The sequence below is a fragment of the Heterodontus francisci genome, chromosome 15 (assembly GCF_036365525.1).
Source record: "Heterodontus francisci isolate sHetFra1 chromosome 15, sHetFra1.hap1, whole genome shotgun sequence".
In the NCBI taxonomy this organism is placed as follows: Eukaryota; Metazoa; Chordata; class Chondrichthyes; order Heterodontiformes; family Heterodontidae; genus Heterodontus; species Heterodontus francisci.
The window spans coordinates 95,152,907-95,177,208 of record NC_090385.1 but is presented as its reverse complement, the minus strand read 5'-3'; the positions used below and the strand labels follow the sequence as shown (position 1 = coordinate 95,177,208).

Sequence of the window (24,302 nt, the reverse complement as noted above, 5' to 3'; positions counted from 1 at the left end):
GGATAGCTGTTTTAAACAAGTGGCACAGACGTGCTGGGCTGAGTGGCCTCCTTCTGTAGATTATGTTACGACCAGGTGAGGAAGGGGCCTCAGGCTCCCCTTTAGCCCCTTCTCTGGTTTGAATGCAATAGGGTTTATTCTTGTAACACAAGGATTTAGCTTACCACCTCAGTGAGCACTTGCTCCTGTTCCTTGAATATAATTGTAAATGAATCAATCAGACAGGTTTTCTTGAGTCTAAACAAGAAAGATGTAAGTTTATTAACCTTATTACTCTAAACTGGTTAAAATTACTAAAATACGTGACACATCTATGCTCACATTCATACGAGAGGCACACACACATAAATAGATACAGACGGGAAAAAACAGAGTTGGGAGGTTGGAGTAGCGTCCTTAATAAAAATGGAATTTAATTATCGAAGTGTAGTCCCAATGTCCTTAGTTGAAATTGAAGTCTTGAAGTCCTCGCTGGGCCATGTGCACAATTCAGGCTTACTTCTCTGGTTCCGGAAGGCCGAAGAGAGGCTTTATCCATCCTCTTGGTTGCTGACTGTGAGGGTCAGTAAATTTGAGGTCTAGCTGCAGCCGAGGCTCCCCTGTGACTTGCTGGAAAGGGAGAGAGAGTTCCTTCTTTGGAGTTCAGTTATTGTCTGCTTTCTGAGGCACAATTCACAAACTCTGAGTTACACAGCTAGTCATGTCATGTGACTACCTCTGTTTGAAATAGAGGTTTCTGGAATGATCTTTGAAATTTAAGGCTGTTCAGACATACTTGGTAGGGGAGAGTTTGGCTTTTTCAAAGTCAATGGGTGTCGATGGCTTTTGACGATCAACATTGACAAAACCATTTGAGGTAATTGAATCAGGGAGCATCCCCATTATTCTAGCTAGACTGAGTAATCACCTCTGTCTCCAGCCGGCCTTTGGCTTCTCATGCAAATTGTGCGTGGACATCTTTAGTTGTTCTGCTTTTTAAAGTTATTTGTAATAATGTCCAGTAAAAAGTCTCAGGCAAAGTTCCATGAGACGAAATTAATATTTTCCATTTGGCATGTGGGATTTCCGTCACAATTATGATTGAGAAAATTGCATTAGTTGCAGCGACTTGCTGACAGTCAGCAAGACTTAAACATCCTTTCACTATTTATTTTTGTAAATTTAACTTTTCAAGAACATTATCTCCTTTTTAGGAGCTTTGATGGTTTCTACATCCAACCATTCTTCATTTAATTGCCTCATAAAGCGTTACTTTTACCACGTTGCGTAATTTTCTCATTTTTCTCGATTTCTCGGTCTCTCCTCATAGAATCATCAATCATAGAAAGTTTACAGCACAGAAAGAGGCCACTTGGCCCATCCTGTCTGTGCCTGCTGAGGGAAAAAAAGATACCTAGCCAAATCCCACTTTCCAGTATTTGGTCTGTAGCCCTGCAGGTTATGGCACTTCAGGTGCACGTCCAGGCACCTTCTAAATCAGTTGAGATTTCCTGCCTTCACTACCCTTTCAGGCAGTGAGTTCCAGACCCTACCACCCTCTGAGTGAAAAAATGTTTCCTCATCTCCCCTCTAATCCTTCTACCAATCACTTTAAATCAGAGTCGTCCAACATGTGGGAAATCGGAGACACTTCCAGTGTCCCTGACGACCATGTGTGCAGGAAGTGTGTCCAGCTGCAGCTACTGGCTACCTGCATTACGGAGCTGGAGAGCTGCGGGTGGATTCACTGTGGATGTCGTGGATAGCACGTTTAGTGAGGTGGTCACACCGCAGGTAATGGCTGCACAGGCAGAAAAGGAATGGGTGACCACCAGGCGGAGTAGTAGTCGCAGGCAGGTAGTGCAGGAGTCCCCTGTGGCCATCCCTCTCTCAAACAGATATACCTCTTTGGATACTGTTGGAGGGTGGGGGAAGGGAATGGCCCTCCCAGGGGAAAGCAGCAACAGCCAAGTTTGTGGCACCATGGATGGCTCTGCTGCGCAGCAGGGGAGGAAAAGGAGTGGAAAAGCTATAGTGATAAGGGATTCAATCGTAAGGGGTACACATAGGTGTTTCTGTGGCCACGAACATGACTGCAGGATGGTATGTTGACTCCCTGGTGCTAGGGTCAAGGATATCAACAGTCAGAGGTCGTAGTAGACATTGGTACCAACGAAATAGATAAAAAGAGGGATGAGGTCCTGAAACAAGAATTTAGGGAGCTAGATAGCAGACTAAAAAGCAGGACCTCAAAGGTTGTAATCTCTGGATTACTCCTGGTGCCTGGTGAGTACTGGTATAGGAGGATAGGGCAGATGAATGCGTAGTTGAAGAGATGGTGCAGGAGGGAGGGCTTTAGTTTCCTGGATCACTGGGTCTGTTTCTGGCAAAGGTAGGACTTGTACAAGTTGGACGGGTTGCACCTGAACCGGAACGGGACCAACATCCTTGCTGAGAGGTTTGCTAATGCTGTTGTGGGGGGTGGGGGGGTTTAAACTAATTTGGCAGGAGAATGGGATACAGAGTGGAGGTACAGTAAGGGGTGATGCTAAGTCAAATATAGAAGAGAAACTGAATCAGTCTGGAAGGCAGAGCAAATATAGACCTGTTAAGGCACAAATGAAAAATGCAAGGCTGGATTGCATCTATTTTAATGCAAGGAGTCTTGCTAGTAAGACACATGAATTGAGGGCATTGATTAGCACATGGGAATATATTTTTGCTATCACAGAGACATGGTTGAGGGAGGGGCAAGACTGGCAGCTCAATATTCCAGGGTATAGAATCTTCAGGCGTGACAGGGGAGGGGATAAAAGAGGATGTGGAATTGCACTGTTGTTCAAGGAGTCAATTACTGCAGTAAGGAGGGATTATATCTTAGAAGGTTCTTCAAATGAGGCCATATGGGGAGAACTTAAAAACAAAAAGGGGTCAATCACTTGGCTGGGAGTGTACTACAGGCCTCCAAACAGTCAGGGAGAGATAGAGGAGCAGATTTGTCGACAAATCTCAGAGAGGTGTAAAAATAATAGGGTAATAATAGTAGGGGGTTTCAACTTCCCTAATATCAACTGGGATGGTATTAGTGCAAAAGGCTTAAAGGGGGCAGAATTCTTAAAATGCATGCAGAAGACCTTTTTGAGTCAGTATGTAGAGAGTCCGACAGGAGAAGGGGCAGTACTGGACCTAATCCTTGGGAATGAAGCCGGACAAGTGGTAGAAGTGTCAGTGGGGGAGCATTTCGGGGATAGAGACCATAACTCTAAGATTTAAGATAGTTTTGGAAAAGGACAAAGACGGGCCGGAATTGGGGGAAGGCCGATTTCAATATGATAAAACAGGATCTGGCCAAAGTGGACTGGGAGCAACTACTTGTAGGAAAGTCTACATCAGACCAGTGGGAGTCATTCAAAGAGGAAACAGTGAGGGTTCAGAGGCAACATGTACCTGTTAAGGTGAAGGGTAGGACCAACAAGTCCAGGAAACCCTGGATGTCAAGAGATGTAGAGGATTGGAACAGGAAAAAAAAGGAGGCTTATGGCCGCTTCAGAGCGCTGAAAACAGCGGAGGCCCCAGAGGAGTATAGAAAGTGTCGGGTGGGGTACTTAAAAAAGTAATTAGGAGAGCAAAGAGGGGGAATGAAAAAACACTGGCGGGCAAGATAAAGGAAAATCCCAAGGCGTTTTATAAGTATATGAAATGCAAGAGGATAACCAGGGAAAGACTGGGGCCCATTAGGGACTAAAGGGGCAATCTGTGTTTGGAGCCAAAGAACGTAGGTGTGGGTTTTAAATGATTACTTTGCATCTGTGTTCACTATGGAGAAGGACAATGTATGTGTAGAGATCAGGGAGGAGGATTGTGATATACTTGAACATATTAGCATTGAAAGGGAGGAGGTATTAGCTGTTTTAACAGGCTTAAAAGTGGATAAATCCCCAGGCCCAGATGAGATGTATCCCAGGGTGTTATGTGAGGCAAGGGAGGAGATTGCAGGGGCTCTGACACAAATTTTCAAATCCTCTCTGGCTACAGGAGAGGTACCAGAGGACTGGAGGACAGAGAATGTGGTGCCATTATTCAAGAAGGGTGGCAGGGATATACCGGTTAATTACAGGCCAGTGAGTCTAACATCAGTGGCAGGGAAAATATTGGAAAAAATTCTGAGGGACAGGAGTAACATCAACTTGCAGAGGCAGGGATTAATCAGGAATAGTCAGCATGTCTTTGTCAGGGGAGATCGTGTCTAACTAACTTGATTGAATTTTTCGAAGCGGGGCTAAAGTGTGGCGAGTCGAAGAGACTTAGCAGTTGGCAGGAAAAAAGACAGAGGCGCAAGGGGAGAGCCAACTGTGTAACAGCCCCGACAAACAAATTTTATCTGCAGCACCTGTGGAAGAGCCTGTCACTCTAGAATTGGCCTTTATAGCCACTCCAGGCGCTGCTCCACACACCACTGTACTCCTCCAGGCTCTGTACTCCTCCATTGTCTCTCGAGATAAGGAGGCCAAAGATTGAGTGCAAAATAATATAATTCACTACTACTTTGTATTTTCTGTCTTTTAACCTATTCATTACCAGCATCCTGTGTGGCACTTTATCAGATACCTCTTGAAATTCCAACTGCGTTCCATCACTTCCTCAAGGAATGACAGATTTGTCAGACACAACATGCGTTTTACAATTGCACGTTAACTGTCTTTCCAAGTGAATATGGATTTTATCCTGTATAAATTTCTCGGCTGGGGTCGTGGAAATAAAAGATCCTGGAATGATTTAATAAGCAGTTGGATATTGTGATGGGAGGACTGTGTAGGTTTGTTATTGGTGGATGAGCCAAGCTGGGAAGAATGGACTTTCTTGCCAATATTGATCTTGTTATCTACAAAGTGATACCATGTCATCAGAATTACTGTTTGTAAAGTTGCAGGAAAATGTTCAATTTGGAATTGATCCAAATGAATGATTTTAAGGAAAATTAGATTAATAAGTAGTACTTTAAAAAAAAAGATGCAGTGCCTTTGCAATCTCGAAGGATTGTTCCCTGTTGTTTTTGCTGCATTGGTGTAACTGCTGTTTTTTTTTTAATTTACAGAGCATCAGGACCTACAATTCAGACTGGCACCTGGTAATCTACAAATATGAAGGATATGCAGGGGATTTCAGATCATTGCCAAGGTAAGACTTGTACTTCAGTTTACTGTAGTTAAGCTCTCCCACAGGTGTCCAAACGAAGGCCCTGAGCCCCAGAAATCTGCTCCTCGGAGTCCTATTTGTGCTTGTTTCTTATTTATTTCTTTGTCCTGTCTGAAATCCATGGGGCTGGAGATTTAAAAGGGCTGTCCTTAGTGCTATTACTCAATGGTTAATAATACTAAATAGATCTGCATGATATTGTAATATCAGGAACTTGAGATATATATGTGCACATGCATGTATGTGTGTGTGTGTTCGTATATGTACATATACAGAGTATTTTCTCTGTCTCCTCTCAACCCTTGCTCTGTTTTTGACTGTCTTTTCCTTTTTCTGATTTCCTCTCTCGCTCTTGTCCCTCGCTAATTCCTGTTGTCCCTCTCTTTTGTTACGACCAGGTGAAAAAGAGGTCTAGGATTCCCTTTTAGCCTTCACCTGGTCTTACTGTAACAGGGATTTATTTTTGAAACACACTGTTTTTAGCTCCACTTTGGTGAATCCTTGATTACCGCTTTCTAGTTATAAGGCAAAGAAACCAGCACACACACACAGGTTTTCTTGAGTTTAAAGAAGCAAGTTTGAAATTTATTAAAACTGAAACTCTAATTCGGTTGACGCCTACGGATACGCGACACGCCCACATTAGCATGCATACGCGATACACACATGCAAATAGAGACAGAAAAGAGCAGAAGAATTAAAGTGGAAATGTTTGAGGCAATATCTGAAGAGTTTCTTGTTTTGGGTCTTCGAGCTCATTGTATAGTCCTTGATTGTAGGTAGTTCTCGCTTTTCGTTGTGGCCCAGTATTCTTCTTAAACCTTGTTCACTGTAGGAGACTTTTCTCTCTTGGGGTTCATGTGTCTTCATTCGGTTTTTGGAGTTGCGTGAGAAAGAGATGGGAGCGGACAGGACAGGAGGACTGCTTCAGTCCAGCAGCAAAGAACTTTTTCCCAGTTCAAACACTGTCTCTACAATTTAAAACTCCCCATGTTGGCCAGTAGGGTAATCACGTGACTGGTATGACCACTTCTGGCTTTGTGTATTGGGTGGGTCAGGGACTGGTCCTTTGTTCCAAGCAGTGTCTGTTAATATACTAAAATGTCCTTCCAGCCAGGGGCTTGGCAACCCCTTGTCTCAGACTTCTCTTCTTCCCAGCAACAATTTGAAATGTAATGTCCACGTGACAAAATTAATAAGCCTCATTCTTGGCAGGTGGGGGCTTGCATGACACTTTCTTTCCCTTTCTCTCTCAAGACCCCATAACCACGTGAGGAGCAGCACAGTACTATTGATACTGATCAGATGAGCCCAAAATATCAGAGGTTCACGGGGCAGAATTAAATGCAACTCTATTCTGACAATTTGAATAAACCTTAGGATATTTTGATGTGGTTTAATCTTGTAGGATTTATTATATTTTGGGGAAAATAGCACACGGTGAAGAAGGTTTTGCTGCACAAGTAGAGATCGTATGATTAAAGGCCTCAATGTTTCCCAAGTATATTGCCTACACTCGCTGTCTCACTCGCATTGAAACTGTAGGCCTTAATCATACGCTTTAGAGTTTGCTGATACCTTTGTAAAGCATCGCGTGACTGCAGGTGATAAGCAAATGATTTGAGCTATTTCATTCCCAAATTACACATGACCTCTTGAAATACCCCAGCATGAAATTTGACCCCTGGTCTGACTCAATTTCTTTTGGCAATTTTTATCAAGTCAAAAACTGAATTAACCCCTCAATCATAACTTCCGCTGTGATCTTTTTCAAAGGAATTGCCTCTGGAAACCTAGGGGATAAATCCATGATGGTTAGGAGAAAGTTTGTGACATGGCTTAATTGTGGGTAAGCGTCTGACTCAATCCACAAGAACCCTACTAAACGGTTTGTTAAAAGCAGGTAACGGTATCAATGGGGCTGGCTTAATCGAAGCCTGTGGCTTCTCTATGATCTGACATGTATGGCAAGTTCTGCAAAATTCAACCACATCCTATACAAACCTGACCAATTAAAATATTGTCTTAACCTGACCTGAGTCTTTTGAATACCCACATGTCCTGCCACAGAAATCTCCAAGCCCCAGGCCCAGATGAGATGTATCCCAGGCTGTTATGTGAGGCAAGGGAGGAGATAGAAGGGGCTCTGACATAAATTTTCAAATCCTCTCTGGCCACTGGAGAGGTGCCAGAGGATTGGAGGACAGCAAATGTGGTACCATTATTCAAGAAGGGTAGCAGGGATGAAATAGGTAATTACAGCCGGTGAGTCTAACATCAGTGGTAGCAAAACTATTAGAAAAAATTTTGAGGGACAGGATTAATCTCCACTCGGAAAGGCAGGGATTAATCAGGGATAGTCAACATGGCTTTGTCAGGGGGAGATCATGTCTAACAAATTTGATTAAATTTTTCGAGGAGGTGACTAGATGTGTAGATGAGGGTAAAGCAGTTGATGTAGTCTACATGGACTTCACTAAGGCTTTTGATAAAGTCCTGCATGGGAGATTAGTTAAGAAGGTAAGAGCCCATAGGATCCAGGGCAATTTGGCAAATAGGATCCATAATTGGCTTAGTGGCAGGAGGCAGAGGGTGATGGTCAAGGGTTGTTTCTGCGATTGGAAGCCTGTGTCCAGTGGTGTACCACAGGGATTGGTGCTGAGACTTTTGCTGTTTATAGTATACATTAATGATTTAGACGTGAATATAGGAGGTATGATCAGTAAGTTCGCAGATGACGCGAAAATTAGTGGTGTCGTAAATAGGAGGAATTAAGATTACAGGACGATATAGATGGGCTGGTAAGATGGGCGGAGCAGTGGCAAAAGGAATTTAATCCTGAGAAGTGTGAGGTGATGCATTCTGGGAGGACTAGCAAGACAAGGGAATATACAATGGATGGTAGGACCCTAGAAAGTACAGAAGGTCAGAGGGACCTTGGTGTACTTGTCCACAGAATACTGAAGTCAGCAGCACAGGTAGATAAGGTGGTTAGGGAGGCATATGGGATACTTGCCTTTATTAGCCAAGGCATGGAATATAAGAGCAGAGAGGTTATGATGGAGCTGTATAAAATGCTAGTTAGGCCACAGCTGGAGTACTGTGTAAAGTTCTGATCACCACACTATAGGAAGGATGTGATTGCACTGGAGAGGGTGCAGAGGAGATTCACCAGGATGTTGCCTGGGCTGGAGCATTTCAGCTATGAGGAGTGGTTGGATAGGCTAGGGTTGTTTTCCTTAGAGCAGAGAAGGCAGAGGGGGGATCTGATTGAGTATACAAAATTATGAGGGGTATTGATAGATTAGTTAGGAAGAATTTTTTTCCCATAGCGGAGGTGTCAGTAACCAGAAGGCATAGATTTAAGGTAAGGTGCAGGTGGTTTAGAGGAGATTTGAGGAAAAACGTTTTCACCCAGAGGGTGGTTGGAATCTGGAACACACTGCCTGAAGAGGTGGTAGAGGCAGGAGCCCTCACAACATTTAAGAAGTATTTAGATGAGCACTTGAAACACCATAGCATACAAGGCTATGGGCCAAGTGCTGGGAAATGGGATTAGAATAGACAGGTGTTTGATGGCCGTCACAGACACGATGGGCCACATGGCCTGTTTCTGTGCTGTATAAGTCTGACTCTGTAACTCATGGGCAATTCTGAAAATTTCACAGCAATACCCCAGGTGAACAACAGCCTGATGAACTATAGACCTATCCTCATCAGCGGGTCTCTGAGGACATCTTCACTTTCTCATTAGAATGTCATCCTTGACATAATAACACTCAGGGACCTTTTCGGCTTCTGCCTCAGAACACGCTGATTGAGATAAACCTTTTAAGTCAGGATCTGCCTGTTGGACCTCAGTTAAAGACGTTCTGCTAAACAATTCACCATTCCTAGTCTTGGAGCCTTTTTCACCAACACTCCCATCCAAATCCTCAAAAAATGTTTCAGCCAACCAAACACCCGAATTGTCCTCTGCAAGAACTGAATCCTTCTCAATTTGTTTAATCCTATGAGCCTGAGATCTTGTTACCACACAAACTGGGAATATTCTGCAAAATTCTTCCTGCAAAACCTTAATTTCAGCAACCTCAGCTGGCTTTTCCAAATCTACAGGAGACACTAATACCTTATCTCCAGCTAAATTATTCCCTCGCAACAAATCTACTCCATCAATATGCAAATGAGGGGCAATTCCCACTGTTACTGGACTGGTGACTAAATCACATTACAAATCAACCTTATGCAATAGAACAGATAAATAACCCCCCTCAGTGCCCTGCACTATGACTTTTGCATTCATTGCACTACTTGCTGCCATTAATGACTAGGTTGCCCCTGTATCTCAAAGCAGCACAATCAGCTTGCCTGCCTCATCTGACAGATATGGAGACACCGTAACCCTGAACACAAAGCTGCTATAACCTTCAGGGAACTGATCTAGTTCTAGTTCATCAGCATCCAAGGGAGAGCACCTTTGCTCACTATTCAACATAGCCAGAGCCACTGGCTTGTCAACAGTGCCACAATTTGGAGCATCCTTTTTAGGAAAGGCTTTCAGTAAACCTGCCACAGCTACTGATTTTCCTTTTAACTTCCTGCATTCTGATTTTATACGACCTCTTTTATTACAGAAATAACACATTGGTCCGTTTGACTCAACCCCAGTCTCCTGAGGATATTTTTTTTAAATCACACTAAGGATTGCCTGTATCCTCTCCTTTACTCTTTGTCTCACTAAAACCAAATCTCTTCTCATTATCAACTTTCTTATCTCTCCAACTTCTCTGAAAGTTTTCAAACTGGGGCCTGTAACTGCTGCTTTTAATTGATCAATTTGTAATCATCTGCCATTGCTGCGGAATTCCTTATTTTACCAACTTTATGTTCTTCCAGGTGGGATCTTATTCCTGTAGGGGTACTATTTTTCAATTCTTTCATTAGGATTACTTCTCTAAGGCTTTCAAAGTCTTGTTCAATCTTCTTTGACCTATACTATCGATCAACCACCATTTCCTTCTCTCTAGCAAATTCCACATATGTCTGGCCCTATTTCTTTTTAAAATTCCTGAATTTTTGCCTGTAAGCCTCTGGTACTAACTCATAAGAATTGAGAACTGCAGATTTAGCCATTTCATAATCACTTGACTGTTCCTCTGAAAGTGTTGAATGTACCTCTAATGTTTTTCCCACTCACACACTTAGCAATAAAATTGTCCAGCTTTCTTTTGGCCATTGGAACTTCGTAGCAATTTTTTCGAAGGACACAAAATACATTTTAACTCCTTCCTCACTAAACTTAGACACTAAGCGAATATGCCTTGCTAAATCAAAACCTGGAGTTAAATTGGATTCAGCCTCAAACCTTTCTGCCACTCCCTGTTTGCATAATCTAAGCTTTTCTTTGTCCGGTGTAAATTTTTATGTCTTCTCTTTATCTCTGTAAGTCTCTCTTTCTTTCTCTTTCAAATTCAAGTTTTCTGATTTCAAGTTGTAATTATCTGTCCCTTTCTCTTTCTTTGTCCCTTTTTCTTTCTTTTTCCCTTTTCTTTTCTCTTTCTTCTATTCCAAGGATCCCATAGGACTGGGTGTTAAATGTTTCTGGATACAAGGTGTTCAGGCAAGGTAGGAAAGGGAAAAAAGGGGAGGGGTGGCAGTAGTGATCAAGGAGAGCATTGCAGTGCTGCACAAAAAGGATACCCCAGAGGAGTTGAGGTCAGAAACTATTTTGCTGGAGCTAAGGAACAAAAAAAGTGCAGTTACATTGCTCAGTGTTGTCTATAGGCCACCTACTAGTCAGAAGAATGTGGAGGAGAAAATTTGCAAGGAAATTACAGAGGTGCAAAAATTATAGCCTTGTTAAAATGGGGGTCTTTGGTTATCCAAGCATCGACAGGGATAGTAGTAGTGTAAAGGGTAGTGAAGGGCAGGAGTTCCTAGAATCTGATCTGGAAAATTTTCGACAGCAGACTGTTTCTAGTCCAATGAGAAGGGAGGCACTGCTAGACCTGGTTCTTGGGAATGAGGTGGGCTAAGTATATCAAATATCAGAGGGAGAACACTTAGGGGACAGTGATCATTGTATCATAACATTTAGGCTGACTATTGGAAAAGGACAAAGAACAATCCAGAGAAGAAATAATTAACTGGGGGAAAGCCAACTTCAATGGGGTAATAGTGGATCTGGGCCAGATAAATTGGAATCAAAGGTTGGCATGAAAAGTGGTAGCTGAATAAAGGGCTTCCTTCAAAGAAGAGATAGTTCGGGCACAGTCAAGGTATGTTCCCTCGAAGGGCAAAGGTAGGGTAAACAAATCCAGAGCTCCCTGGATGACAAAAGCGATAGCAATTAAGATAAAGAAGAAAAAATGTACTTAAGGCAGATGCCAGGTAGAAAATACTATGGCGAATGAGGCTGAATATAGAAGGTTCAGAGGGGAAGTGAAAAAGCAAATAAGAAAAGCAAAGAGAGAGTATGAAAAGAGACTGTCAGCTAACATAAAAGGGAATCCCAAAGTTTTCTATAGACAGATAAATAGTAAAAGGGTGGTAAAAGGAGGAGTGGAGCCGATTAGGGATCAAAAAGGGGATTTACACATGGAGGCAGAGGGCAGAGCTGAGGTACTAAATGAATACGTTGCATCTGTCTTTACTAAGGAACCCAGGCAATGATGAAAGAGGAGGTAAATCAGAAATTAGAAGGGTTTAAAATTGATAAGGAGGATGTATTGGATAGGCTGACTGTACTTAAAGTATAAGGCACCAGGACCGGATAAGGGAAGAGAGAGTGGAAATTGCAGCGGTATTGGTCATAATTTTTTAGTCTTCCTTTTACTTGTGGGTGGTGCCAGAGGACCAGAGAATTGCAGATATTACACCCTTGTTCAAAAAGGGTGTAAGGATAAGACCAGTAACTAAAAGCCAGTCAGTTTAATTTTGAATAATTCGGGACAGTATTAATAGTCACATGGACAAATGTGGGTTAATTTAAGAAAGCCAGCATGGATTTCTTAAGGGAAGTTTAACTAACTTGCTGGAGTCTTTTGAGGAGGTAACAGAGAGGGTTGATGAGGGCAATGCAGTTGATGTGGTGTACATGGACTTTCAAAAGGCTTTGATACAGTGTCACGGTGGGCCGCAGGGCCTGTTTCTGTGCTGTATAACTCTATGACACAACAGACTTGTGAGCAAAGTTATAGTTCATGGAATAAACAGGAGAGTAGCAACATGGATACGGAATTAGTTGAGTGACAGGAAACAAAGAGTAGTGGTTAATGGATATTTTTCAGTCTGGAGGAAGGTTTGTAGTGGAGTTCCCCAGGGGTCAATGTTGGTATCCTTGCTTTTCCTGATCTATATTAATGACCTATACCTTGGTGTACAGGGCACAATTTCAAAGTTTGCGGATGATACAAAACTTGGAAGCATTGTGAACTGTGAGGAGGATAGTGTAGAACTTCGAAAGGACATAGACAAGTTGGTGGAATGGGCAGACAGGTAGCAGATGAAGTTCAATGCAGAGAAATGTGAAGTGTTTCATTTTGGTATGAAAAACATGGAGAAATATGGGCGGCGCAGTGGTTAGCACTGCAGCCTCACAGCTCCAGCGACCTGGGTTCAATTCTGGGTACTGCCTGTGTGGAGTTTGCAATTTCTTCCTGTGTCTGCGTGGGTTTCCTCCGGGTGCTCCGGTTTCCTCCCACATGCCAAAGACTTGCAGGTTGATAGGTAAATTGGCCATCAGAAATTGTCCCTAGTATAGGTAGGTGGTAGGGAAAATATAGGGACAGGTGGGGATGTGGTAGGAATATGGAATTAGTGTAGAATTAGTATAAATGGGTGGTTGATGGTCGGCACAGACTCGGTGGGCCGAAGGGCCTGTTTCAGTGCTGTATCTCTAAAAAAAAACAATGTAAAATAAAGGGTGCAATTCTAAAGGGGATACAGCAGCAGAGGGACCTAGGTGTATATGTGTATAAGTCATTGAAGGCGGCAAGACAGGTTGAGAGCACGGTTAATAAAGTACACAGTATTCGGGGCTTTATTAATTGGGACATAGAGTACGAGAGCAAAAAGATTATGCTGAACTTTATAAGACACTAGTTCGGCCTCAGCTGGAGAATTGTGTCCAGTTCTGGGTGTGCACTTTAGGAAAGACGTGAGGGCATTGGAGAGAGTGCAGAAAAGATTCACGAGAATGGGTCCAGGGTTGAGGAAATTCAGTTATGAAGATAGATTGGAGAAGTTAGGACTGTTTTCCTTGGAGAAGATTTGATAGAGGTATTCAAAATCATGAGGGGTCTGGACAGAGTAGTTAGAGAAAAACTGTTCCCACTCATGAAAGGATCGAGAACACAAGGGCACAAATTTAAAGTAGTTGGTAAAAGAAGCAAACGTGATATGAGGAAAAACTTTTTCACGCAGCGAATGGTTAAGCTCCGAAATGCACTTCCTGAGAGTGTGGTGGAGGCAGGTTCAATTGAAGCATTCAAAAGAGAATTAGACGGTTATTTGAAAAAGAAGAATGTGCAGGGTTACGGGGAGAAGGTAGGGGAATGGCACTAAGTGAATTGCTCATTCGGAGAGCCAGTGCAGAGACGATGGGCCGAATGGCTTCCTTCTCTGCTGTAACATTCTGTGATTCTGAGGTTCAGTTCCTTCTTTGTAACTGAATTCTAGCGGACATCAATCTGAGTGCTGCCAGGATTATTCTTCTTGCTCAAAGATAAAATGCTGGGCCAATATTTCAACAAATTTTGCCTTTTTAGCTTTTGATTTTAAACTAACCTCCACTTGCTCTGCTGCACTGTGTTAATTCATTGAGTCAGATCTCTCTTTCCATGAAGGCTTGAGCGTTAAAAGTAGACATGCTAACTTTTCTTTGAGTACAGCAATAGAAATTGTGAAATCCTGTTTGTTTAAATTCTAGCAAATTCCATGTACCAATTTTCCAGCCTTTGTATTTGTATCCCAGACCCAAGCACCCAATTTGTTCGTGAGACCATTAATGCTAAAACACGAGATATGAACTCCTCAGACCAATTTATAGGATTAAATGACAAGATTTCAGATTTTATTACTTTTATTATGGGACCTTTGCTGTTTGTAGTGTACATTAATGATTTAGACGTGAATATAGGAGGTATGATCAGTAAGTTCGTAGATGACACGAAAATTGGTGGTGTCGTAAATAGTGAGGAGGAAAGCCTTAGATTACAGGACGATATAGATGGGCTGGTAAGATGGACAGAGCAGTGGCAAATGGAATTTAATCCTGAGAAGTATGAGGTGTTGCATTTTGGGAGGAAAAACAAGGCAAGGGAATATACAATGGATGGTAGGACCCTAGGAAGTACAGAACGTCAGAGGGACCTTGGTGTACTTGTCCATAGATCACTGAAGTCAGCAGCACAGATAGATTAGGTGGTTAGGAAGGCATGTGGGATACTTGCCTTTATTAGCCAAGGCATAGAATATAAGAGCAGGGAGGTTATGATGGAGCTGTATAAAACGCTAGTTAGGCCACAGCTGGAGTACTGTGTACAGTTCTGGTCGCCACACTAGAGGAAGGGTGTGATTGCACTGGAGAGGGTGCAGAGGAGATTCACCAGGATGTTGCCTGGGCTGGAGCATTTCAGCTGTGAAGAGAGACTGGATAGGCGAGGGTTGTTTTCCTTAGAGCAGAGAAGGCTGAGGAGGGACCTGGTAAGAGTATACAAAATTATGAGGGGCATAGATAGGGTAGATAGGAAGAAACTTTTCTCTTAGCAGAGGTGTAAATAACCAGGGGGCATAGATTTAAGGTAAGCGGCAGGAGGTTTAGCGGGGATTTGAGGAAAAATGTTTTCACCCAGAGAGTGGTTGAAATCTGGAACACACTGCCTGAAGGGGTGGTAGAGGCAGGAACCCTCACAACATTTAAGAAGTATTTATATGAGCACTTGAAATGCCATAGCATACAAGGCTACGGGCCAAGTGCTAGAAATGGAATTAGAATAGATAGGATGGTCGGCATGAACACGATGGGCTGAAGGGTCGATTTCTGTGCTGTATGACTGTATGAAGTCACCATTATCTAAACAGTACTTTGTAAGTTGCTTATTCTCCAAATTACAGAGAAAGGCATTTTTGTCACTTATTAAAACACTTGAAAACCTCACACCACACTTAGGTGTGTCACAGACCTCCTTGAAGTGATATTCTTGCAGCTAAAAGTCCCAAACTCCTCCTAGTTGCAATGGGCTGGATCTCCCAGACCTTCTCAAAGTTTATGTCCTCTTTTCTCACTTGTTCCGAGCACTTTCGACTTGGACTTCCTTGAAACAGGCAATCTCTGGGGACCCTGATGGTCTTTTTTCTTCTCCATAAACCTCAACTTTCAAATCAGGTTCAAGATTACATAGCCTTTCACTGCTTCGAGCGGCAGGTGTTCCCTCCCGCTCTCTTCTGAGGCTGCCATCACTGGTCTTTGTCTTCCTATCTTCCTTACAGCTTCCAGACTTCACCAAGTCTATAGAATTTATCCAGAATCAAAATGGCAGTATTCATTTGCTTTTTCAATATGCAGAGCCCACAAGTCTGGCCACAGCAAAACCACCAGGCCTTCCTTTGTTTTCAGATGTTAGCAATTGCAACTCGCATTTACATTTCAGAGCCACCGGCTCCTTGTTTATGATCTGAGCGTCTGGGAAAGTGAAACCCATTGTCTGTCAGGTGTTATAACCTGGCATTCTCTGCTTTTAAAAAGGGTCTTTGATTTAGGTTCCCTGTTCTGGTATCCAAACCCCTCGTTTGTTTCTGGGAAGGCTTGATGCGATTTCACATGTTTCCTCTGACTCCATCTTACACTGTATTAAAATTCACATTTTTAAAAACATATTCCTGCTACCAAGTCCAGTGTTCATAACAGCTGCCTTCTTCAGTCACTGCAGTTTGTGTGGTGAAGGTGTTCCCCAATGCAGTGCTTTGGCTTTGTGGCCTAGAGAACTGGAATTGCTTCCCAAGTATCAGACCAGTTGATCAGCTCAATTGCTCACCCTGATGTAGATGACGCCATGTTTATTTAGAACAGGAGTAGCACTTTGTATTATTCTGCTGAGGTGGAGCAGCCTGTAATGTGGCCTTTCCCTTTAAGGCCTTTGGATCTGAGGTTGATTGGAAGGCTGTCCCACTTTTCCACTTCCTGAGATCAATCAGAGGATGACTGTTCTTCCATTTATTGTCAAGAAATGTTGGGCCTTGCTTATACTTCTGTTTGGGTGGCAGGGGCGGAGAATTGCTCTGGATCTGTAACATGTGACCTGCAATCTAAAGGAATAGACGGAAGGCAAATGCAAGGCCTTTGACAAGGTCCCGCATGGTAGGCTGGTCCAGAAGGTTCGAACACATGGGATCCAGGGTGAGCTAGCAAATTGGATACAGAATTGGCTTGGTGATAGGAGGCAGAGGGTGGTAGTGGAAGGTTGTTTTTCAGATTGGAAGCCAGTGACCAGTGGTGTGCCGCAGGGATCGATGCTGGGCCCTCTGTTGTTTGTCATGTATATTAATGACTTGGATGTGCATGTAGGGGAAATGATTAGTAAGTTTGCAGATGTCACCAAAATTGGTGGTATAGTGGACAGTGAAGAAGGTTGTCTAAGGTTACAACAGGATATAGATAAACTGGGAAAGTGGCAAGGGAGTGGCAAATGGAATTTAACGCAGACAACTGTGAAGTGATGCATTTTGGGAAGTTAAAGCAGGGTAGGACATATACAGTGAATGGCAGGGCCCTGGGGAGTGTTGAGCAGAAAAACCTTGGGTCCCTGAAAGTGGCAACACAGGTAGACAGGGTGGTGAAGAAAGCGTATGGCATGCTTGCTTTCATCGGCCGAGGCATTTAGTACAAGAGTTGGGACGTCATGTTACAGTTGTACATGGCATTGGTTAGGCTTGGAGTACTGTGTGCAGTTCTGGTCGCCGCACTACAGGAAAGATGTGATTAAGCTAGAGAGGGTGCAGAAAAGATTCACAAGGATGTTGCCTGGTTTGGAGGGCTTGAGTTATAAAGAGAGATTGGATAGGCTGGGTCTGTTTTCCCTGGAGCGAAGGAGGCTGAGAGGGGACATGATAGAGGTACATAAAATTATGAGAGGCATAGATAGGGTAGATAGCCAGAGTCTGTTTCCCATGGTAGGGGTGACTAAAACTAGAGGGCATAGATTTAAGGTGAGAGGGAGGAGGTTTAAAGGAGATCAAAGGGGTAAATTTTTCACACAAAAAATAGTGGGTATCTGGAATGAGCTGCCTGAGGAGGTGGTGGAGGCAGGAACAGGAGCAAAATTTAAGAGGCATCTGGACAGGTACTTGAATGAGCAAGGCATAGAGGGATATGGAACTAATGCAGGCAGATGGGATTAGTATAGATAGGCATTATGGTCGGCATGGACGCGGTGGGCCGAACAGTCTGTTTCTATGCTGTATGACTCTGTGACTCTAAGTGACAGTCAAAAATGACCAGGGGGTCAATCAAGCCTGCCTCACACTCTTGATGGCCACAGCATCATGATTAGGAACATAGGAGCAGGAGTAGGTCTTTCAGCCCATCGAGCCTGCCCCGTCATTCAATATGATCATGGCTGATCATTCACTTCTGTGCCTTTTTCCCACATTATCCGCATATCCCGTTATGTCAGTTGTATTTAGAAATCTATCAATCTCTGCTTTAAACTCAATGACTGAGCTTCCACAGTCCTGTGGGGTAGAGAATTCCAAAGATTCACAACCCTCTGAGTAAAGAAATTTCTCCTCATCTCTGTCCTAAGTGGCTTCCCCCTTATTTTGAAATTGTGTCCCCTGCATCTACCCTGTCTATCCCTTTAAGTATTTTGTATGTTTCAATGAGATCACCTCTCATTCTTCGAAACTCTAGAGAATACAGGCCTAGTTTCCCCAATCTCTCTTCATAGGACAGTCCCGCCATCCCAGGAACAAGTCTGGTGAACCTTCGTACCCTGAATATTTCCTACCCAACCCTCACCAACGCTCCCCCAACCCTTCCTCTATCCACCAACCCCACGCACAGCCATGTAATCTCCTGGGAGAGGCGAAGAGCAAAAAAAACTTGGGGCCAATAAGGGAAGAGTTACTCTGGAAAGTTTCTGGCTGACCCCCTCAGGCAATCAAAACCAGTCCAGAAGGTCACATGGACCAAATGATTTTGTCAAACCACTTACCATCTACATGGTGCTTTTTGTGCCCCAGTCAAGAATGGGTCCAGCTCCTTTTTAAAGACAATGCAGCTAATCAACTCCCACCACACCAGCCAGAAACGCACTCCAGAGCCTCACGACTCTTTGAGAAAAGAAGAACCACCTACGAACCTAATATCCAATCTATTCCTGCTCTTACATAGTTTAAACTCATTCCCTGCTCCTCCCCAATTGGTTAAATTGTAAATTGAATACAGAGTGGCATGAACAGAGGTAACGAGGGACCTGTCGGGGGAATGTTGTTCCACAACAGGATTTATTGCTCCAATGTAATTTTCATGTTTTTGTTTTTCCATGTTTTGCCCTGGCTAAAGCAAGTATGCTGTGTTTGATTCTTTTGTCTTGTAGTAAAGTGCATCAGCCAGAAAAGTTACCTGCACAGCTGTTTGAAGTTGATGAAGATGTTGATAAAGATGAGGTAGGTGGTCTACTTTCCTGTGATAAACTGCAAGACGAGATGCATTAGTGTGTATAATTAATGATGGGGTACTTACTGTCAAAGCACATTAGAGTTGATCTTGTATAAACGGAGCAATTTCTGAAGCTAGTGCATCCCAAGATTCTGTTAACGTCCTATAATGTGCAATTAGCTTACAATTATACATACTTACAAGCTGCTTAGAGCAGCCCTTAGTTGAGTAAAGCCTGGTATAATCCATGGTTGGGAAACAGAGCCTGGAGTGGATTAAGACTGGGGAGCAGAGTCTGTGAGGAGTACCAGAGGCACTAAATCAAAACCTCAAAGCATTGTGAACAAGAGATAACAAGGAGATATGGAATGATGGAAAGAAATCGGTTACAGGTCTATTGGAGGGAAGTGGAAGTACATTGGAGATCAGGAGCGTGAAGTGAAGGCGATGGATCGTTCCACCTGCCCTGTTTTTACCCGTTTATTTCCACTCTCCTTCCTTGGAGTCTCTGTACCCCTCGCTTCCCTCTTCCACACACTGTTGATATCCACACATACATGGTGAGGCCTCGCCCACTTTATTGCACTCCATTAATGGCCAACTCTTTCTTTCTATCTGGATACGTTGAACTAAAACCACTTCCCTGAGACAAATCTCTGTGTGTATGTTGACTTCCTCCTGAGACCTTCCTTGTCCCTGATTTCATTCTTCCCCTAACAGCACCATCAGGAACAGGAGTTTGGTCTTTAAAAGACTCCAACTATGAACTTACAGCATTAGACTCTCTGGCACTTTGGAGCCCCTCTCCAAAGGTGGTAAAGCACGGCTTGGTCACTGATTTTGTGCGGAAGTGTGCTATTCTGTTTATCCCTGCCCCTGCCCAAAAAAAGAAAACCTTGTGTTGATTTGTCACGTCACTCATAAACCACTCATAACCCTTCATTGTGAAGTGTTTTGGGATGTCTTCAGGTTGTAGACAAATGCTGTATAAAGTATTTTTCTTCTAAGTAACAACAGAATGCATCCTTTTTAAATTGAGCATCAAATGCTGGTGTTTGTGTGTGTGTTAGTTAAACTGACATCATCACGGTGGAATGCTCAGCTTAAGATAGTGGTTATTTCAGCACACTAGATGTTTGTATATTTTTGATGCTTTTCTTCCAGGATGTTGCATCAATTTGCTCACAGAAGGGAGGAAATATCAAGGAAGGCTGGCTGTACAAAGCCAATATGAACAGCACCATTAGTGTTACAATGAAGGTAAGATAACGTTAGCTGTGAGATACAAACCAGAAGTGGTGTAACACGGAAATTGTTTCAATCTCTCCACTGGGCTAAGTTGAGAGCTGGGGGGGTGGGGGAATGAATACAATATGGTTACTGTTTTCATCTTCTTTCTGGAGAACAGATTCTGCCAATGATCTCTGATATTTGATGTAGTGCATGTTACTAACTTTGCTGCCACATTAGTCTGTAGTGGAATTGTTTTATGTCGGCAAGTCACTTAAAACAGCAGCCGCAACATCATGCAACAGTGTGAAATGAGCTGGTTCAAAAGAGGAAATGATATTAATCTGGAACTAGCAAGTATTTAATGGTAGGAATGGGCTGTGACAATTGTTGACCATTTAGGCACTGATACGTGGTAAACTTTAGTGGTTGTAAATGTGCTGCTTTTCTTCCATGTAAGATCTGTGGCACTGGGTTTGTGTGACCTCCTGGTATTGTCTAGAGCTTTAGCAGTCTATACTGATAGGACATTTATTCATTCTTAAATTACTCTTGATTTGACTGAAATGCCACTTCACCAACTGGAATTCCCAGAGACTTGAGAGAAACAAACTGGCATGTTCAGTTGATGTTTTTGAACATTGTGACTGCTCCGTGAAGTTGGATTATTTTCTTGTCTTATTGATGGTAGAAAATGTTTGGGTTTGTACACAATTAGAAATGGAGACTCAAAGTGCATCAGCAGCAACTTACATTTCTACAGTGCTCCTGATGCGTTGGACAATGTCATCAAGCATTTAACATTGAGGAGGAAGATGGGTGACAGATGAGGAGGGAAAGCAGAGGCTTGGGATGGGCCAATAAAGAAGGGTTTTGTGAAGCTGGAGGGAGGAGGGTAGGACAACAGGAGGATGCAGGGGAGCGAGGTGCGGAGAGCAGGGCCTAGTGGTTGAAAGAGCAATCACCAATGGTGGAGTGGCCTGGAGACAAAGGACAGAGAAGAAATTGGCATGTTAGGTGATGCGAGGCCATAGATAGCAATGAAGGGTGGATAATCATTTTGAAGCCAAAAGATACTTGAGGTGTTTCGTTAGTTGCAGGTTTTTAAGAAGTCTAGGAATATCTCTCATGACATTCTCACTAATTTTGTCTTTATTTGCTCTTGGGTTGTGGGCGCTGCTGGCAAGACCAGAATATATTGCCCATCCTTAACTTTAAAGGGCAGTTGTAGTCAACCACATTCATGTAGGACTGAAGTCATGTTTGGGCCAGACTGGGTAAGGATGGCAACAGCAGGTTGCCTTCCCTAAAGGACATTAGTGAATCAGTTGGGTTTTTACAACAATCCAACAGCTTCATGGTCACTTTTACTGCTACTAGGTTTTTAATTCCAGATGTTTCTTCTAACTGACCCTCTGGATTATTAGCCCAGTCACGTAACCACTATGCTACTTTACCCTAATTTAGTAAAGAACCAACTATAACTCGAATATAAAATGAATTCTTGGGCAGCTTTATCTAGGCTGTTCTGGGGGTGAAGTTTTGAACTTCTTGGCCCGGTATGACACTGGCGCTATAGCATCGAGTCCATATGGCACAGAAGGAGGCTATTTGTCCCATCGAGTCCCTGCCAGTTCTCTGTACAGCATCTCTATCCCCCTAGTCCTGCAAGTTTATTTCCCTCAAGTGCCCATCCAACTTCCATTTGAAATCATTTATCGTCTCCACTTCCACCAGCCTCATAGGCCGTGAGTTCTGGGTCATTACCGCTCGCTACATTAAAAAAAAGTTCTTCCTCACATGCCCCCGCATCCCTTCAATCTGTGTCCCTTCGTCCTTGTACAATCAGTTAATGGGAACAGTTTTTCCTTGTCTAACCTATCTAAGCCTGATATAATATTGTACACTTCTATCAAATCTCACCTCACTCTCCTTTGCTCCAAGAACAATCCCAGCTTCTCCAACCTAGCCTTGTAGCTAAAATCTCTCATCCCTGAAACCATTCTGGTAAATCCCCTCCATATCCTCTCAAGGATCCTCACATCTTTCCCAAAGTGTGCTGACCAGAACTGAATGCACAGTGGCGCAGTGGTTAGCACCGCAGCCTCACAGCTCCAGGGACCCGGGTTCGATTCCGGGTACTGCCTGTGTGGAGTTTGCAAGTTCTCCCTGTGTCTGCGTGGGTTTTCTCCGGGTGCTCCGGTTTCCTCCCACAAGCCAAAAGACTTGCAGGTTGATAGGTAAATTGGCCATTATAAATTGTCACTAGTATAGGTAGGTGGTAGGGAAATATAGGTACAGGTGGGGATGTTTGGTAGGAATATGGGATTAGTGTAGGATTGGTATAAATGGGTGGTTGATGTTCGGCGCAGACTCGGTGGGCCGAAGGGCCTGTTTCAGTGCTGTATCTCTAATCTAATGCAGTACTCTAGTTGTGGCCTAACCAGAGCTTTATCAGCTGGCATTGTAGAAACCACATGATTTTCCGTTCCACTGACAGCAATGGCAGTGTAAATAGGGCAGTGTAAATAGGGCACTTTCTAGAACAGGCGACTGACCCCAGCAACTGTTCAACACATGGGCAGCAATTTGAGAAATCAACAACATCATAATAAAAGATAAACAAGTTGACCCTATAAGTTTTGTTTTTAAAAATGCAATTATAATATTAAAATAGTAGATTATTGAACTCAAGGGGGCATTTTTTTTTTTAAGAAGTCTTGTATAATTTTCTAGAAATTCTAAAGTCATACCTTTACTTAATGATTGCATTTGGCCTTATAAATGTTTGATTTTTTAAGTGATACACTGCCTGCTTCTACATGCAGTACAATGCTAGATTGCCCTTATGTTGGATACCCCAATGTACTTTACATCCCTTTTCACTTGTGTCCCTGCTGGGACACCATTGCATATCTCAATTTACAACACAGCACTCCAAGCTCAATCCTTGCCAAGGACAGATACAATTGAACTTCCCCACTTTAGACATGTCGGTCATGTCCTTGGATACACATCCCAAGGATGCTTACTTCCCATCACATTTTCATTCTCTGACTGTGACTGGGCAGTGACATGGGAGATCTGCTAGATATATATGTAAAATAATACTCTTTCCTAACCCATGAAGTTATGCTTCCTTACGACAGGAAAGGCCTTACACCTTTGCTGTGCCACTTGTAAGAAATTGAAGAGTTGAATATATATTTGAAAGATCCACCGCTGGCCTGTCCTCGCGTCCGAAAGACAGTGTCAGCTGGCCAATGAAAGCGGTGTTATCACTACAGAAAATGTTTTTCTAAATTGGTTACCGTTCATGAAATGATGTGCCAGTAAATCACCAAATACAAGTAAAGAAAGATGAACAGAAAACTCAGCACCCTGCTCCTGGACTCCCAATACGAATTCCAGCCTCCTACAGAGTTTGGGAAGCCCATTTTGTAAATCTATCTCCAACAGCAGCATTAGGACTGTCTGGTACACAGCACAGAAAGGGTGCAGGGGGAGAAAGAGAGCAGGAAGTTGACTGACTGAACACACATTCAACTTTTATCTGAATGTTTGTCATCTTCGTAAATAGAGAACATGTACGAGATGTCATTGTAGAGTTACAGAGGACTGAGATGCAGTGAATTAATCTATTTACAGTTATAGAGGAGTATGTTGTAGGGCTGTAAAGTGTATTGATTTAGTTGCATGCTTCCCAATATTTCACTTGAATTTAGCTGTAACTGTTGTACCTCAACCATGAAGATCCTGGTGTACTTGGTAGGAATTGCAGTACTAAGCCAGCCCATAGTGCAGGTTTATAATTGATAGAATATAGGTGTTGTAGTTAGTGTTCACTTTAAATTCTTAAGTACAAATATTTGAGAGGGGTAGGAGTACAATTATTCCAATAAAATTAGGTATTTAACGAATGTTTCCCTTTCCAGGTATTCAAGAGGAGATTCTGTTACCTGACCCAACTTTCTGATGGCTCGTACATACTTTATTTTTGTAAAGATGAGAAGGTGTGTAAGGAGTCCAAAGGATCTATTTTCTTGGATTCTTGCATCGATGTTGTACAGGTATAACATTTTTATATTTTTTTTGTTCATTTGTGGGATGTGGGCATCGCTGGCCAGGCCAACACTTATTGCCCATCCCTAATTGCCCTTGAGAAGGTGGTGGTGAGCTGCCTTCTTGAACTGCTGCAGTCCTTGGGGTGTAGGGACACCAACAGTCCTATTAGGAA

At 43.0% G+C, this 24,302-nt stretch overlaps 1 protein-coding gene across 1 annotated transcript in view; it reads left to right on the top strand.

The window, feature by feature from the left end:
* LOC137377449 (dedicator of cytokinesis protein 11-like) overlaps positions 1-24,302 on the top strand; it is a 322,059-nt gene that overhangs the window by 72,436 nt on the left and 225,321 nt on the right. The window contains exons 4-7 of the mRNA XM_068047028.1: positions 5,075-5,157; positions 18,774-18,843; positions 20,000-20,095; positions 24,001-24,135. Coding sequence (XP_067903129.1) covers positions 5,075-5,157; positions 18,774-18,843; positions 20,000-20,095; positions 24,001-24,135 — 384 coding nt within the window. The remainder of the gene's footprint in view (positions 1-5,074; positions 5,158-18,773; positions 18,844-19,999; positions 20,096-24,000; positions 24,136-24,302) is intronic.